Raw genomic sequence first — 18,005 nt, 5'->3', positions numbered from 1 at the left:
GAGCACCAGCAAAGGTTGCGGGGAATCACAGTGGGATAGTTACCTATGCGCGCAGACGCTGGCACGGTTTTCCTGAGTGGGATGAGCCCCTCCCTGTTCCTACGCACATTCTCCCTCAGAACAGAGCGGATCACCTTGACGATGCTGGCCATGCACTCAGGCACGCTGTGCGCAGAATGAGAGAAATTCTCAACCCTTTCAGTCTGAAGCGTGCTCCAATCTGGATTACAGCGAGGATCTACGGGTCAGGACATGCGCTCCCCTCGCCCCTTACCTGCTACAGAGCTGGAACACAGTCTCTGGACGTCCTTCAAGCTCTGACTTCGTGTGAATCAGCTCCCAGATACAGTTTTTTTCTGTTCCTGTAGGCAGGGGAATGAGAAGGGTAATTATTCAGGAGATGCCCTTGTACCTCAGTTTGAACCAAGTGGCCGGACGCTAACCTGCTGTGTTTCCCAGTCGGACCTGCAGTGCTGACAGTGGGATGAGCCAGCGGAACTTGAAAGGGTCCAGATCCCCATGAGAGTACGAGGAACGCCCTGCAGTCTGTCCCACAGATGAAGCGCCCGTGAGGAAATCAAGATGAAGCCACATACAGCTAAAATATAACACTGTGGTCCTGTGCAAAACGTCAGTGCAGAACACCAGCAGCACCATAACTCACCATCTTCTTCTTCAGCTTGTTGTTCTCCCTGTACACGAGTATCACAGCTTTCTTGAACACTGACGAGAGAAGAGAAAAGTCAGCATGATTTCTGCAGACTACACATCACCGAGGTCTTCCATGACATTTGTAGAGGTCAAGGAAAAAACCGCTGGAGATTTATATAAGTTTTGAAGCCATAAACTCACCACTTATAACCATCCCAAATTTTAAGGTACCCAACAAGCCAATTAAAAATTTCAAAGCATCACTTTTGAAAACTGCTTGTTCTTTTACATGCTATTACTATTGTAAGAAAATGCCTACAAGTGCATGTTAATATATATGTATGAGTAAACATGGTGTCTTCAGAGCTCAACTTGCCCACTAATGACCATGACACTGGCCCAGCCACCCATAGCGCTTAACAGCACGACTGCCCAGGGGCATACCCACCAAATACAGTCAGCTCAGGCTCCTTTCTCATGCGGCCTAGCGATGGGAATGGGTTCAGCCACATGACCGTGGAATGCATAAGGAATTCTCCCATGGAAATCTCTGTGACCTTATGGAGGGTTTGAAATGAGCAGTGAGTACAATGTCTGCTTCTGTTTGAAGCTTTGGGTGCAGCACGTCAAAACTAGCTATAATTGTAAGATGGGAGCATGCTACACGCATTCATTTTCTCCATTTGTTGCTTTGTAATTGTTTTCATAATATTTGTACTGATTCAGGCTGAGAATCACTCCCCATAGTACAAGAGCACATTCCTGTGTTTTGAAGTAGTAATTTCTTGGTCTAAGCCCCTTAACCATTCTCCATGTGGAAATTAGACCAAACAAGAGGAATGAAGAATGAGCATCTTACCTCTTTCTCAGTGCCACTCTGCTCTACTACCAGTTGGTCGAACACCGTGCCATAATCCTCATAGATCTTCTGCATTTCATTGATGTGACTGGCTACCTTCTCCATGGCCTTCAAGGCCTCTGGGGTCAGGAAATGAGATATTATTCAGCATTATCGCCTTATTGGCTCCCTGGAATGGGGCAAGGTGTAGGGGTGTTTGTGTTTTTAGGGATTAGTGTTTTTCTCATAGAAATAAATGGAAGGTCCCCATTTAGATAGGCACACCAATGTGTGTGTGCGTGTGTCTTGCACAAGGCACCTGTCAAGTGATGGTGTTCCTCACTGTCGGTGTCCGTCAGGGACACCAGCTCCCGGAGTAGCAGTGGGTACTTCAGCACTCTTTGCACAGGTTTGATCAGGTAGGACTCCAGAGTTGACGAGTGCTGCTTCGTTGGGTTCCTTGCATCGAGGAACTCCTTAAAGGCCCGGTCTGTCTTTGCTTTAAGAAGAAAGAGAAGGATCATACTGGAGAAATCAAGCATCCCACGCTCCTCAATTAGCAGCAAATAATTGATTACTTGTTTATGATCCTGCTTGATACCGTTTCATGAATTATACAACCTACTAGCCTTCAAGCTGAGGGTCTCAATGGCTCTAGTACATAGATACTGCGGATGTGTGTAAACTCATTTGTCCACAAGGGGTCAGTGTATGCTTCAATAAAAATTACATCTGCAACAAACGCGAGCAGGATGTAAAAGGGTAAGAATTTATTACAAAAAAAGTGCCAAAAAATTTAATGTCATAGGCAAAGCATGAAAATTAGGAGCTGGGAGGGAGCCAAAAGGTGGACTTTCTGGGGGTCCCCAAGGATTGGTTTGAGAAACGCTGCTTTAGAGGCCACTTGAGGTCTAACAGACAGGGAGTTTCTGTGACACTCCAACTGGTAATTGGCAGGCGATTAACAAATAAATTCAAAACTCTCAGCACAGTGAGATATGAAGAGCCAAGAACGAGTGACAAATGCCTGTGTAATCATGCCGGCTGCCAGCGGGCACCCGACAGCAGACACTTGGTTCTCAGCACTGCATATCCCCTCATCACTTTGATACATCTCCCAGATGGAATGAAGGCACTTCCACTGAATTTTCTAATCATCTTTTATGTCTAATTCCAGTATCCACTTCCATGAAAACAACCACAAGGGCTTGCAGCACAGAATTTAAGAGACGTAGAGGTATGACCCCTCCCCCCCCAAGCATGGATCAAACTCCTAAGTATTGCTGTTACTCTCCACTGGGCAAAATGCCTGCAGTGAAAAACCAGGTCAGCCACAGGGGGGGCATAATTTAGGTTTAATATTAACGTTGAGTCATATTACTGACACATTTTATAATTTGAGTCGCCCGTAAGGCCTTAATGGCCTCGGACTCATTGTAGAGCATGCACACATCTCAGAAGGAAATGGGCGGGCTTCCAGAAAATCTGGAAACACATGGAAGTAATTTGGATAATCCAGCTAGCATAATATCACAGTATGAAATTTTAAGCCTTAGCCAAACAAAAGGGGGAGGGTTTTGAGGTGAGAGAAGGCAGGAGACCCAACCTGTTATTCATGGAAACAGTACAGCTGCCTCACTGTTTTCATCAAGCAGAATTGGATATTTTGACCATTAAACTAAGTGGCAAAAATCTTCTCCTAATGCAATCAGCATACATCTGCTGCTAGTTGGCACCAAGAGTTAGGAGTTTTTCCTCCTCGATCTGAAAAGCAGCCCATGTTACGGCATACCTCGCTCCAAGACTTTCTGGACCTTGATGTGATTTGCACAGAAACCACTGTAGAGCTTGAAGTGATCTGCGTAGTACAGGAAGGGTGCACCCAGGGAGAAGAGAAGTTTCTAAAAGCAGGGAGGAGAGTCACATTTGTGTCATGTTGCTCCTGCTGGACCCGAGGTAGGCAGTTTAGCCCAGGTTCTCGCATTATTGTGGCCTGCAGGGGTTTGGATAGAAACCACTACAGTTTGAGCTGACAGCATAATTCTATAATGCACACGGTGGTCATTCCTTAACCAGAAAGCCAGGTACCTTGAACTCCACTGGTGTCTCAAGCGTGTTGAAGTCAGGCGATGAGGCGATTCTCTCCTCTAAGGTCTGAAGAAAGACCTTCTGGAAGTCCAGCATCTCTGGCAAGCTGCCAAACAGGCTTTCCATCTGGATTTGGAGAGTTGGGTGGATGGTGAATACAGTTCCACAGGATGGTCCACCATGGCAGTATCATGGCACACAAGGTCAATATTTTTTCAACAGGTAAGTGCTGTTTGAGGAAGCAGTGCTGTTTTGACTAGCATGCTGGCTGCTTCAGCTGCTCATTTTTCTACTATACCTCATCCTGAGTGAGGAAGGTCTCATTCTGCAGTGGCTTCAGGTAGATCTCAAACAAGCAGCTCAGGTCCTGTGGCAGAGAGATGGGGGGAGGAAGAGAACAGCTACTGAAACAGCTCCACCATGTGACCATCACTTCCCGTTATAACTACTGATGGCCGCAGGAGTGCTGGCAGCTTTCGTTCTTTATTGGAGATCTCACTCAACAGATAAGATAGCAGGAAATAGAGCATCTGAGGTAGATATGAGACACTGGGCACGCTGCTACTTCCCTTTGAGATCTGGCAGGTTTCATTCACATAGCTTGGCTGTTTTTGATCAAGCACAGTTTAAGATGCCAAGACAAGGTTGGTGCAGCAATGTAATGAACTGAAAATTAGAAACTTTAGGGGACAGTGGATGGTCTACAACAGGGGTGGCCAATCTTATCCTCAAAGGGCCGATATGTATGCAGGTTTTTGGGATAACCTGTAGGTCAGCTGTTCAAACCCAAGTGTGAGGACTCTTCAGCCAATCAGTCCTCTAATTAGTAATCTAATTAGGGAGTTGCAGGGAAAACCCGCATACACACCGGTCCACTGCGGATAAGATTGCCCACCACTGGTCTACAAGTTAAAGTGGACTTTTCTGCAAGGGCCGGCATTTCTTTTAATGTGAACCAAGGACTGAAGAGTAAAATTACAAGCAGCGGAAGTCACTAATTACTGTATATCTGCAGAGCATTGTGGTCACCCCAGCCTAGCCCGGTGAGTGAGTACCTTGACATAAGACTTCTCAGTGTCCACCAGCTCTTGAATGACCTTGCGCAGGCGCTCCGTGGCAGGCATGTGGCGAGGGTATGGCCGCATGGGGCCAGGATCGTCCCCGGTGGGATCTTTATGAGTATCCATCAGCCCCTCTGAGCCTTCTTGGAAGGTCTGGTACAAAGTGCACACTGCTTCCACACCCTGGAGGAGACCCACAAAACAAGAAACCTTTAAGAGTGTGTTCTGCACATGGTGGAACCCTTCAATCACGAATAGACTAGTGCGTATGCGGCAAGGATGGATGACCTACTTTCAGTAGGCCTGTTGGTTAAGGCTTTCGACTAGCTATTATGGGTTTGAGAGAAACATGGGATAAGCCAATGATATGAAGCTATTCAGAACAGCTGTGTTTGAACAATGAGTCAACCACCCCGGCTGTCATGGCCTAAGCTGGCTCAACCAAATACAATAGGATAAAAGAAATGTGTAGGATTATAGTCTCAATAGCCTGCTAATTACAGCAATAATTAGCACAGCTCTATCACAAAACAACAAGATAATTGCCAAACTGATTTCAGGATCACTGACTAAATGTTTCTGAATCAAATAAATCTAAATAATTTTAAAACTTACAACATCTAATCTAACGTTAGAGTTGATATGAGTATTCATAAATTCTACAGACATAACAGATCTTAAAAACCTTACATAGTGAATTTTAACGCCTGCATCTTTGATGAATGTGTGTACTGTAAAGTGGCTGAAGGGTTACAGCTGCTTATGGACGCGTGAGCATCAGAGAAGCTCTGCACAGTCCCACACCGGTGCTGGGGCAGCTACCCTTCACGACATGCGTTCCATTCCCATCCTTCCAGCACACGGCAGGCAGCCACCTGTGCTGCCGCCCTCAGCCAAACACCATGGGACGTCTCGTAGCTTCACTTAAGACATGGAGCTTACAATGTATTTCACAAGCTGCTGGTAATGACCGGGTTTTTCTCCTTCGCTACAGGATTTTGCAGGGGGAGCACAAGGGACAAGGGGGGGGGGGTCCTAGTAAAATAGCTGGTGAATTATGACCATGACCACACAACCTCCTCAAACACTTGCCAGCAGACTAGGAATAACAGCTCCATAGTGCTGGCGGTCGCATCTCGAAGACGGATCCAGTGACACCTTCTGATCCAGAGGCGGCGGCCGCCTCTCTGCTTATCGCCACATAGTGACTTTGTGGGGGAAGCTGGCATGAGTCACGCGCCTCTGCCAGATTCACAGGAGCCCTTGGCACGCCGTGAAGTGGATCTGCTTCATTACCGGATGGAGAGCTGTGTTGCTGTGACAGCTGACCCGGCTCTGGAGCAGCGCCGGCACGTGGTGCTGGTGAGGGGGATGGCTGCCGTCTGCAGGAACGGCTCCCCGCGTCCCTGCTCTGGCACAGATGGGACCACCTACTGACCCTGCGGGTGGTTGTGGTGCCGGACGGCCATTAATTAAAGGCTGCTCAGGCTGTGACACTGAGCCTGACACATACACACTTAACACTGTCAGGATGGAGCACGCCCCGCTCCCCACACACACACACACACAGTCTACAGCCCTTTACCACAGGGACCCTTCATTTGGGCACATAGTCAATATATGAGATGCAAGCGTGTGGGTTCTTTTTCACCCAAGAGAATTCAGCATCCCACTCAGCCAGGCCTGCACAGCACAGCACATCTCCCCGTTTTCTCTGCTGAGCTTGATATGGATCTTAAACCAGCAGATCCAGCAGCGACATGGCCGTTCAGAACTATGAAAAGCACCTGGGGAAGCGGCGGTTTAGCAGCGAGACCATCCCTGTCTCTGTGCATTTCCTGCATGGCTCTTTGACCTAAAGCGCCGATTAAATGTCATGCGTCAGCAAAGCAGAACACATCACAGGTCGCCACCAGCCCGCCTGCGCGTGACAGGGAGCCGCCCCCCCGAGAAACAGCTACACATGAAGCACAGCCACACTGCAGAGTGCTTAATGCTGGCAACTATAGAGGACAGGTTCCTCCCAAACAGTAACCACTGTCCCACACCGGAACCCTACCTGTGCTGGTTCTCTCCACACTCACCATGCGAAGCGGCCTGCAAAGGTGCCTGTAGGCTGCGGTGACTTGGTGTCTCGGCCACCAGGCCAAACAGCAGCCCTTCCTCTGCAGCTGCCCAGACCCGGAGTCCAGCATAGTGGCCGACAGGAGACCTCCTGCTCTCTTATCCCTCTCTCAAGACACTAGAAACATCTTCACCTTCCTACAGCTTCCCCCCTTGCCACATCACCATGTCAGCAAACTCACTTGAAGAGGTCAAGGGCCCAGCCCCCCCACAGGTTCAGCTAAGCCCCCCTGCCAAAGCAAGACTACTCCAGAAGAGCCAATGGGAAGGTCTAGGCTGTTGGACACGCTGCATTGACGCCTTTCTGCCGGCGTAGGCACTCTAAAAAAAGCACAACCCACCGTCCTGGAATCACCATGTCAATCACTTAGGAGTCAGGTGGGTCTCGCAGAAAGTCCCAAACGAAGCACAGGGCCAGCAAAGGCCACTTGTCTGCCTCGGTGTGACGGGGAAGCTCAGATGGGGTGAATACTAACAGACAGGAACACAGAATCACGCTATGGTATGAGAGGACAGTGAATAAAGGGGACTTCAGGAGACAGACTTAGTATAATCACTCAGGGTGGTGCCATGACAACTGCATTTTGATTAAAGTGCTTACTAAGAGGACAAAAAAACCCATACAGTTCAGCAAAAAACATATTAACATGCTATAGTACATTTCCTACAACACACACAAAAAAGTACCTTGTGTAGGTTTGTATTGCAAATAGCACAGCCAGACGCTTAACATAAATTTTTCCCACACTAAATTTAGATGTGGCTACCAGCAGCAGACGTGTTTCCTGACACTGATCTGCATACCTCCTCAATGACTGGTTGTCCCGAGAGGATGATTTGAGATGTCACAAAGCAATTGGAGCACGCTGGGGAATAGCACTGCAACCGGGCCAATGGTGCACCTCCAAATGGAATATCATTGTTTTACTTGGACTTCAGGTACACAGACCCATTTCTTCTTCAGAGAATCATCCCACAGACATAGTAAAACAGGGACTGTTCAGAAGCCGAAGTGGGTGAAAGCTGTCTGTAATCCATAAATAGCTGCTCCTGCACATCACCGAATGGGGCAATTATGCCCGGCAGGTTTATAACACAAGCCAGCAGAAACCCAACACTGAATCACATCTCAATCAAACTAAAGACCAATTTGGTCTCTTTCTTAGTCAGGATGCAAAATAAATCAGTCTCGGCTGAAAAAGGCATCTATCAACACAGTAATAACCCCAGAAATGGTCACTGTCACTTAGCTTGTCCATTTCTTAATCATTCTCCATTGAGGATTCACTATTTCCAGCAGCCATTAAGAGTTTCCAGGAACACAGTTTCATAATGCGAGAGGTCCATCTTACATGAAGAAAAAACAGCCAGGCAATACCATTACAGACAGCATGGCCGATGTAAAATGACACCAATAATATATCAAGCGTGTGGGGAAATTGTGCTATTGTATGGAATGATAAAAACATAATTTTGGCAAATACGATTATTGAATCGTAGCTCAGCACACTAACACAGTGACACCCGGAAGGCACAGCAAGGCCTCACCAGACAGGCCGGAAAGCAGCCAGTTAGCAGGACCGGGCATCCCCCGACGGACGCGATCAGCAGCCGGTCCTGGACCAGGCGTCGGAAGGACAGCACATTCGAGCCCAGGAAGAGGTCCCACTCCCTGGCATCCTTGTGTGGCCAGAACCAGCACATGGAGAGCACGGACCACACTGCCTCAGCCGGAGAGAGCTTGCGGAAGAGGAGCTCAACCAGGGCGGAGAGGGCTATACAGGGTCCGGCTCCGCGCTCCACCCCCAACGCCATTGGTATCCAGAGAAGACCGGGCCACCGTGCTCTGTACTCTGGAGCAGGGTGCAGGCACCGCAGGGGTAAGCCTGGATTACCGGCCAGCTCCCAGCCATATGCAGCTAGAAGGACTTAATCTACCTCAACTCCGCGCATGTCCTGCCAACAAGTGGGCATTACGGGCAGTGATGGGGCTCTGGCTGGAATCGAGGCGCTGACCCCCCTGGGAGCAATATCTAAATGTCACGAGGTGCAACAGCTGCAAACGGCAGAGTATGAGTATCCCTCGATACGCTCTGCCTCTCTCCTTCACACACAACCTGCCAAGGGATCTGTCACCCTAACTGTCTGCAGCCAGGGTTACACAGCGCCAACCTACAGCAGGAGGAGGAGTCACACCTATTCTGTTGGATCAATTCCATCACTGGGGACAGGATTCAAACAATCCAAGCCCTGTGCTCAAGGTGCGAGTGTTGCTCCTGTTAAAGTCCACTTGGATGTTTCTCATTGAGGCTTGGTTTTTAGGACCGCCTGGTTCCAAAGCGTCTGACGTCAAACACAGACTGAAGTTTGACACTTCGGAGGTGAAAGCCAGTCGCAGAGTTATGGGAAAGAGGTGCCACAGCTACAGAGGCCGCTGTTACAGGGCAGTGCTCCACAGACGGACCTGCGGCAGATTGGCACCCAAAGTCGCTTACCCAGAATGCTGGTGTCACTTCCATCTGTCAGCCAAACTCCCTGGGACATGGGCCAGGAAGACCAGAGGTAAAGGAAAATGGGCGGCCCCGGTGCAGAGCTGTCCCCTAGAAGGTACCCCCCAGCCATCGACCAACACAAGGTAAGAGATGAATGATGTGAGAAGCTGAAGAACCTTGAGGCTTTCGGAGTGAGATGCATCTTAGATCAAACTTCCCCATTTGTTCAATTTAGAGGGCACTGAAAAAAAGTGGATCCAGCCAAAACCTCAACAGTTCAATCTTTTGAAATAAACATTAATTCGTCTGTGGCAGGGGGAGCCTTTCTTCCCCCTGTCATGCCTCACTTCTCTTTCGAATAAATTAGCTTCCTCCAGATGCCGCTGGATTTATTCACGGTGTGAAACAGGACGGCTGAGTGTGGCCGATCGGATGCCAACTCAGACTGCCATGCCAGCCTTGCAGACAAGCCCAGCCTAATGGGCAGAGGGCCTTCCTTGCTGGCTGGGAACCGGACTGCGCAAGAACCATCCCATCAGATTCAACAGCAGAAAACTGTACCATTAAAAAACGGAGAGCAAGGCCCAGCAACTGTACTACACTATACTAACCCTGGAGCAAAAGGAAACAGATTCTGCTTTTGTCAGGAAAAATGCAAACACACAGCAGATCAACTTCCACACAGATCAGCAACAGCACAAACATTTGGCTTCCCTTAAATGCAAAATCCCTCAAAATAATTCAGCACATTCAACCTTATCCCGGATGTATGACGGTCATTTACTTTGCCACAATCAGTTTATATTCATCTAATTCTATTCTTCACCATAACGAGTGAGCATGGTAACAATAGAAGCTTCACAAAAATTAAGTATGCATAGCCTATATTGTAATTTTCAATGTGCAATTAGATCAATATTAATAACTTTTTCAAAATGTCTGGCACGATTTGCCACATCCCTTGTGGTATTCAACATATGTTGTCACAAACGTAATTTATAGTAAGATCAAAAATATGCCTTGTTACCACACAACAAACAAAAAAGAAGTATAGTAAGTACTACTTACATGTGTTATAATGAAAATCCACACAAATAAGGTAAACTGCAATAGAGGCTACCTGCTTCAGTCGGGCACCAGACAGTCCAGCTTCAGCTACGACTCACAAGGTTTGGTCTCTGAATGCGAAAGACCCATTTGCCTGCAATTTCACTGATGGCAGACTCCCACTCTCTAATTAAATTCTGCCTCTTCTGCATGCCAAAAGCCCGACGTGATGGCAGCAGTAGGTGGCGCTTAAACGAAGCAGCTGCCCGAGTCGGGCTTTGAACCAACATGTCACTGAAGCACTAGAGTTCACCCAGTATAGTACGGTCACTTCAGAAGCCACAGCCGACAGGAAAAGGGAAGTGAAAGAATGAGAGGCAATGGTGTCAAAGTGTTTCGAAGAGTGAGGAGAAGAACGGTGACCCGTCTTTCGTGGGATGGTAGGAAGCACAGTGAGGCCAGGAGGGGGGGCAGACATTGGTGGTTTTCACACGCACCCGCACATGTGCCTTTGAGCAGATAGATGGCAAAGATGCATTCAGAGCAAGACACACACAACTCTGCAGGTGCTTTAGTCCAAACCCTTGCCCTTCAAGTCAAAACATGTTGATTTTTACATCCGCACGCTCAGTCCAGATCGGGAGCATTGGAAACGTGAATGGTGGAGGACCTACCGCGTCGTGCTGCTCCATCCACGGGCTGCGTCGGCCTGGTCTGATCTCCATATCAGGCCCTACTGAGCTGCCTGGGACATCTGGCACAACGGACACATCTGCACACGGGACAAAGAGGGAAAGCCATTAGTCCCGCCTTTTGCTCATCTGTAAGGAACAACCATGTTTTTGCTTCAGAACTAATGTCACCCTGTACGCTGTGGGTAACGTCGCACGACGCAAATTTCACACCAGCCACATCGCAACTGCAGTTTCCTCGTGTACCACTGATAGGAACTCAAAGAAACTGAGAAACTGGTCCGCATTGCAAAACTGAATAGATACATCATCCAAAAAAAAGGAGCTCTGATTAAAATGTTTAAAAAACCAGCTTCTCACAGGCGGATCATAAGGCAAACATGTCATGGAAATGACTTACATGTGAATAAAAGAGCATCAAGCGAGAACTATAACAACAGTTAGCATAAGTGGAAAATAAAAGTGTGAACGCTTTCGTCAGCAAAGTGCCCCCGTTTCAGATACCGTGTGGGAAAGAGGCTGCATTCGCAGAGCAGAGCATCTTCATACGCCCGCTAGGACAGTGCTTGCTCTGCATTGTGGTTAAAAACAGTTCCTGTCACGCTTACAAATTCAAGCAGGACATCAAGTTCGATCTACGACGCAGGACGTCCCACTCTGAGAAGTGGACTCACAAACCTCAGACAATTCACAGCTCAGCGAACCTCCGAGCCGAAGGCGGCAGGCAAATGACGGACCAAAGCTGGACCGTACAACCAGTCATGCGGTGGGTGTGTGTGCGTGTCAGTCATACGGAGAGGGTACACAAATTCACCCACGCTCACATGGGTCTGGGAGGAAGAAGGTGGAGCCGGCAAGTGCGGCTTGAATGTGAAACATATTTAAGTTTATTTACAGAAAGAATTAACAAAAAAACACTGCCAAAGTAAGCCTACTTACTGGTAAACAATATAATGTAGCATGAATTAATATTGACAATTTTATGAAGTATGAATTAACTGGCATTTATACTGACAATATAAACCTATGTAACAAAAGCAGTGTGTCAAAATAATCACTGATCTGGATCAGCAAGTTTTAAATTCACTAAAAATAGTAACATTGTATTCTTCAGCTTGAAACAGTGTCTCTCAACTGGTGACTGCGGAGTAAGGTTTCCTGAAGTGAAACCATTTGAGAACCTCTGCTGTTACACAGGGTTAACTCATGTTAAATGTGCTGTCGTGATCTAGTTCAGCTTAATACTCTGTTAGCTTTACTGCATTTCTGGCCTGCAATGGAACCTTATTGTCCCAATTCACCTGTAATTTGCTTTATCTTCACATCTAATTTTTGTCTTATATCTATTGCCTTAATCATAGTCATGTTCTTCATTTCTATTCTCGTACCATTTTCAGTTGAATTTAAATCTGCATTTTTCTTATGTGAATGAGCACAGTGTGCGAAAGGCGCTATATAAATTAACTTGCCTTGTGCTGTGTACCAATGGGGGGGCACGTCACTGTCATGGTACGTGCATTCCTGTGCTTTCTGGAGGGGGGGCGGCAGGGTCTGCGCGACATGCAGTGCAGTCCAGCTGCCTGCTTTCAGAGCACGGTCCGCTGACTTACCGGAGGACGTCTGGGTGCTGCGGTGCCGGTCCAGGAATTGCTCCAGCAGCTGCATCTGGTTCGGGATTGGGACAGGGGGGCAAGGCTCTCTGGACTCCAGGTCCGCCCAGGCAGAGCCCGCCTCTTCAGGGGCGGCGTCCCGGCGGATGGAGAGGCTGAGGCTCTGCTCGCAGAAAAACTCCTGCATCAGGCCCAAGTCCAGGGCGGCGATACTCTTGCCGTTCAGCACCAGGATCTCATCTCCCTGCCGCAGACCTGCAGGACAACGTGTGTGCAGACAGTCAGAAAGCGCCGCCGCAGCCTGCTACACATTAGACTCCTGGTGCAGGTTCTTACACTGCGAATACTACTTCAGGATCAATACTCTGAGGTACTGAAACTAATACTAATCATGAGTATTATTAGTATTTAAAAGCTGCATACTATAAGAGCACCATCCATTCCAAAATGTAAGAAAAAGTTACGTCTTAAAAGTTAACAACCTTCGTTAACAGCCATTCCGTCCGGCAGCACTTCGCTCACAAAGATGCGGCTGCTCCCATAGCCGTCCACGTGTCCCGTAACGGCGAAACCTGCAGCACAGCCAGGGGTCACGCGTGAGGTCAAAGGCCCGGAGCATGACCTCACAGTAACACAGTTACCATCATGGCATCCTGAGCAAACCACTGAGGGGGTGGCATGTGGATCAGACTGGAGACCCGCTGCACACTCACCGAAGTCCACAGTACTGGAGGGCCGAGACAGACGTACGGTGAACACACTCAGTGGGAAGATTTCCAGGGCGTCATATACCTGTTGAGAGAGTCGGCGCTCAGGAAGATTCCAAGTTGCACCACGTGGGATTATAGCACCAACCGAGAACGGAAGTGGCACCCAAAGGCGCCTGATGCCAGCCCAAAGGCGCCTGATGCCAGCCTTACCAGGTCCGCAAGCAGCTCGCTGCTCCCTGGCACAGCAAACTCCGCCTCCTGGGCCGCGCCCCCCCGCACACGCAGCCCGTGGAGACTCGCCTCCAGCTGCTGCACCTTTAGGGAGCAACGCAAGACTTTCACTTCCCGGATCAGGCCCCATCCTTCTCATCTTTTATACACACCGCCACAGTAACTGTGGAACCAGACTCCAGTAAAAGATTGTCCTGGCGACAGGAGATCAGCAGAGAAACACAAATCAGCTCTGAATGGCTTAAGCATGCATCCAAACGCACAGCTCTGCAAGACACATGGGTGAGCCTTACGCTTAAGCATGTGATATTAACGAATATCACCCCCCGCACAGCCCCCCCCCCCCCCAGAAGAGAGTGTGCATGAATACACTCTCTTCTGGGGGGGAGGGATGGGAGCCTCACAGGTCATTTCCCCATAAAGCTGCAGCAGTCCTTGGCTACGACTCAAACATTATCTGAAATACAGAACTCTACACCAGTATTAATAATTTCAAGCTCATAAAATGTTTAAAAAGACTGGAGGGAAAACAGTTTTGTATCCCCTTTTTATTGCAGGGAATCAATGGGTGCAGATTCATTAAAAATGTTGGCTGGAAGCACGAGTTATTGTAGGGGGAACTTCAGTGACTAAGTTTTGTCTCAGTCCCCCTGAAAAAATGTTTTTCTAAATCCATTTAGCGATTTCTCCCATATGTTCATGCACATTTTGCGAAATTGTGTTTGTGTATGGGGAGGTCATCCCGTATCTCTTCAGAAAGTGACAATCCTAGTGAGCTAAGCGCCCCCTATGGGCCAAATCCCAGATTAACCCCTGGCTGAAAGCCTTTTGGTGTGACCCCATGAGTGTAGGGTGACCACCTAATCCATGATGGGGGGGGCGGGGGGACACTACAAGCTACTTTTAGGTTTTATGAACTACTTTAGAACTGAAAGGCTCCTGTGGTTGGCTAATTAGTTAAATTCTTCTTGTGCTTTGACTGCTTTGTTTCCTTGATTGAAAGACTCATCCAGCCGTTTCACATTAACATTACTGACACATGCATGATTATAGGAGACTGACCAATCAGCACACAGTAAGAACTCAGTGCTGAAGTATAACCCAGATCTTTTTAATTGAAACAGTAGTTTATAGTGCCCCCCTGCCGCGGATTAGGTGGTCACCCTAGACGAGTGGCTGATGGGTGACTGTATGTGATATTCATATACTGGCAAATAAATGAAGGACACAACCCCTTTATTTTCCAGTAACAGAGGACACAACCTTTCCTATAAAAAGTGTTTACGGAATTGTTTTTCTATAAAAAGCTACGTTGTTCCCGCACACCTTGCAGGCCAGGGCCAGCACGTCCTTCACCGTATGATCCCGTTTTATAGGCACCGCGATGGCCTGGTTGTCCGGCATGTACACGTAGGTCAGCGTTTCTGGGCTGCTGTCCCAGTGATGGCCCTCGAGTGGCTCCACAGAGTAGAGATTAGCCAAGCCGTCCAGCCTCTGTTTGGAGATAAAAATTAAAAGCAAAATTATTAATGGATGTGTGTCATATGTTCTGTAAGCTGCCATTTCTTCCATTTCTGTTATGGTTACTATAAAAATTGCTATTACTGGCCACGACATTAATATTGTGGAGACACGTGAAACTGGCATTTCAGAGTCATGTGACCAACCAGGTCAGAAGTCACCGACATTAATTCTATGGTAGCCCACTTCGGCATCTCTGTACCATCAAGTATGGTTTTGGTTGAGACTTCATGTCTCTGAATTTAAAGCTGTGCTGCTTTATTACAGTGATAGGGCCCACTAGAGAGACCACATGAAGACATTACATTATGAAGGAAAATTCGCCCAACTGTGCAAAATTTGGGAAAGTTTCAGAGTATCCATGGAATTTTCCAACCTGCCGTTTCACAGCCGACAGATGACTGTTAAACTCGATTTTATTTAGAAAAAAAAACATTTATTTACATTTCTTTTGAGGGGGAAACAAATGTGTTTTACAGACTCCTGGAAGTTGTGTAGGACTCTGTCACTTTATCCCTTGGGGTCAAATTGGAAAGCGGTTTGCCTTCTTAGCCAGGACTCGCACCCACGGCGTGAGGGAGCCCCTCTCCTCTAGCCTGTTGCTGTTGGAGACCAAACCGCATTGTTCTCGTGCGCTGGCAGGAGAATAGCAATGTACTGTGCTTACCCGGGGGTTAAGAAAATGGCGGCATCCCTAAATAACTAACTAGATAAATAAATAAACAAGCAGGACGCGAAAGCAGCTTGCAGTCACAGCGACACAGCCGCTACTTGTGCTCCACTCCTTCCATTTTGTAACCCCGCCCCCCCCCCCGAGCCCCGCCCTTTGGAGAAACTGACAAACTGTTTTTTTTTCCTCCAGACTTTATGACCAAACACTGCAGTGAGGGGAAACCTTGGAGGGGGGGAAGAAAGGGGACTTTAGGATGTATTTATTTATTTTTAAGACTTTCCTGAGGGCAGTTGCCAATGCCCCCCCTTTCGGTGGAATTGTCATGGCTCAGTCACTAAAAACTACCCCCAAGCCCTGACTAGGAGCTAATTCATAGGGTAGCTTTTTGCCGCTGTGGAGAAGTGGCAGACTGGTCAACTTTCCACTAGGGCGGCCCAGACCGCCTCCACTGTACAGGCACTGGGATGGACCTGTGACTCAAACCAAACAGTTTTACCTCAGTCTTTCCTACATAAAAAGAGGTTCCTCTCTACCCAGCATCGACTGCATTAAAGATGTGACTAAAAGCGGAGGGTTCGAATCAGAAATAACATTCGGAGCTACGTCAACTGCTACCCAGCAACAGGGACACACACAGAACTCAGTACCAATAAATATGCTGGACGACACCGCAACGAGAGTGCCGAACGTCCTGCTGACGTCAGAAGGGAGAAGAATCAGAACAGCCATGTTTTAGTGATGAAGTATCACTGAGAAGCATCAGATGGTCATTAGTAACCAGAAGTGGGAGGTGAGATTTCATTCAGCCTGGAAGAGAACAGCAGTGCTGTTGGGAAACATCAGAAATCACAAGCTGTTAAACTTTGGTTCAGGATGGGAAACTGCTACAACGTCTACAAGGGGATCATTTTCATCCACACTGAGGAATTTGAGCCTCAACATAACTAGGGTCTCCACAAACTGACGAAGGTCTGTGTTCGGAGTACATCTAACTTCTGACCTTATATAGGACAGGAAACGGTGTATAAATAAAGTATAAATGCAGGATGGTTTACAAAAGCGTACACAGGTGGAACGTTCCTTAATAGAGGACCTTCTTCCTTGAGCCAAAACACGGGACAGCAGAAACTCTCGCAGCACTGGAGCTAATGGTCGTGAAAAGGGATCTAGGTGGAATGGCCCAGTCTCCGGAGATGGGGCCTAGGTTACCACAGAGCCGCCCAGGCAGGAACCACCAGGAGAGGCAGGCTGAAGCCTGATCCTGCTCCTCTGTCCTGTGCTGGAGTATCCCCAGTATCCCCAGCCATGCTGGGAAGGCATAGCATATCCTACAGCTCCTGGGGGGCGGCCAGTTATTCGTTTATATCACACGCTTAAGGTTCACTCATCCGTCTTGCAGAGCTGTACGCTTGGACACATGCCTCATGGTCTGACATGAGGTCCCTGCTAAGGTTCAGGGCAACCCAACACCCCTTTGACACACGAAGGGCGGCGTTCCCTCCCTAGGCTCCTGCTTTAGAAAGGGAGCGGAGAAGAGGCAAATGTTTTCGGGGCTACAGTTCAAGGGAAAGTTCAGTTGTAGAGGGATAATCCAAGAACCTGTTAAGCAAAGGGGGAGGAAAATCCAGCATTTAACTGAACCTGTTCAGCCCTGGCTATGGATTCTAACTCTTTTGATTGTCTGTCTTTTTTTCCAAGACCATAAAATCCTATTAGAAACAGAGGAACATCCCTCACTTGGGGACAGCTTACTGGGATTCTGCCGACTGCAACAGCCCGCACATAAAACCATAAAGCAACGGACGGCACCGACTCAGAGCTACGGGCCAAATCCCCTCAGTTCCTATGTTCACATTTTAATGGTGGAGAGGAACAATGGACACAAACCTAAAGCAGGGAACAGTATCAATGCTGGAAAAACGGCGCTTACCAAGACAAAACTGAAAGACATGAAATGTTAGGAAGAAATAAAACTTACTAATGCAAGAAACGGTTTGAAAGCCACGTGGGCTGGAGCGACCATCCGCGGCTGAAGGTCGGTTTACAACAATCATAAGCAGGATGGGAAGGGGGTCAAGTCATTAAGCAACTGGCAGCATGATAAGGGCATAATAATCAATTGTAAGATTTTTTTTTAAGGTGGGGGAGCATAAGAGGGGGTCATAATTCAAACAGAGGGGGCAAACTTATCATTGACTAATGATGAAGGACACAGGAGGAGAACCTCAGGGGCCAAACAGATGTCAGTTGGGGCTGGTGCCATTGTG

The 18,005-nt window shown here is 48.0% G+C and overlaps 1 protein-coding gene across 6 annotated transcripts in view; it reads right to left on the bottom strand.

The window, feature by feature from the left end:
- tiam2a (TIAM Rac1 associated GEF 2a) overlaps positions 1-18,005 on the bottom strand; it is a 68,205-nt gene that overhangs the window by 2,494 nt on the left and 47,706 nt on the right. For 3 of the 6 annotated variants that reach the window (XM_072698755.1, XM_072698754.1, XM_072698756.1), the window contains 17 exons: positions 14,871-15,038; positions 13,524-13,628; positions 13,317-13,395; positions 13,086-13,175; positions 12,604-12,858; positions 10,976-11,073; positions 4,633-4,821; positions 3,876-3,944; positions 3,578-3,703; positions 3,282-3,390; positions 1,809-1,988; positions 1,511-1,629; positions 1,100-1,208; positions 665-723; positions 444-546; positions 275-362; positions 44-165 (listed from right to left, as the gene is read on the bottom strand). In XM_072698755.1, the coding sequence (XP_072554856.1) occupies positions 44-165; positions 275-362; positions 444-546; positions 665-723; positions 1,100-1,208; positions 1,511-1,629; positions 1,809-1,988; positions 3,282-3,390; positions 3,578-3,703; positions 3,876-3,944; positions 4,633-4,821; positions 10,976-11,073; positions 12,604-12,858; positions 13,086-13,175; positions 13,317-13,395; positions 13,524-13,628; positions 14,871-15,038 (2,068 nt within the window). Of the gene's footprint in view, positions 1-43; positions 166-274; positions 363-443; positions 547-664; positions 724-1,099; positions 1,209-1,510; positions 1,630-1,808; positions 1,989-3,281; positions 3,391-3,577; positions 3,704-3,875; positions 3,945-4,632; positions 4,822-5,730; positions 8,289-8,310; positions 10,352-10,374; positions 10,912-10,975; positions 11,074-12,603; positions 12,859-13,085; positions 13,176-13,316; positions 13,396-13,523; positions 13,629-14,870; positions 15,039-18,005 lie in introns of those variants that run through there. The other 3 variants (XM_023808523.2, XM_023808516.2, XM_072698757.1) reach the window with 3 other exon arrangements.

This window comes from Paramormyrops kingsleyae, chromosome 14 (assembly GCF_048594095.1).
Source record: "Paramormyrops kingsleyae isolate MSU_618 chromosome 14, PKINGS_0.4, whole genome shotgun sequence".
Classification (NCBI taxonomy): domain Eukaryota; kingdom Metazoa; phylum Chordata; class Actinopteri; order Osteoglossiformes; family Mormyridae; genus Paramormyrops; species Paramormyrops kingsleyae.
The sequence above is the reverse complement of the archived record's forward strand: the minus strand, read 5'-3'. Positions and strand labels throughout refer to the sequence as shown.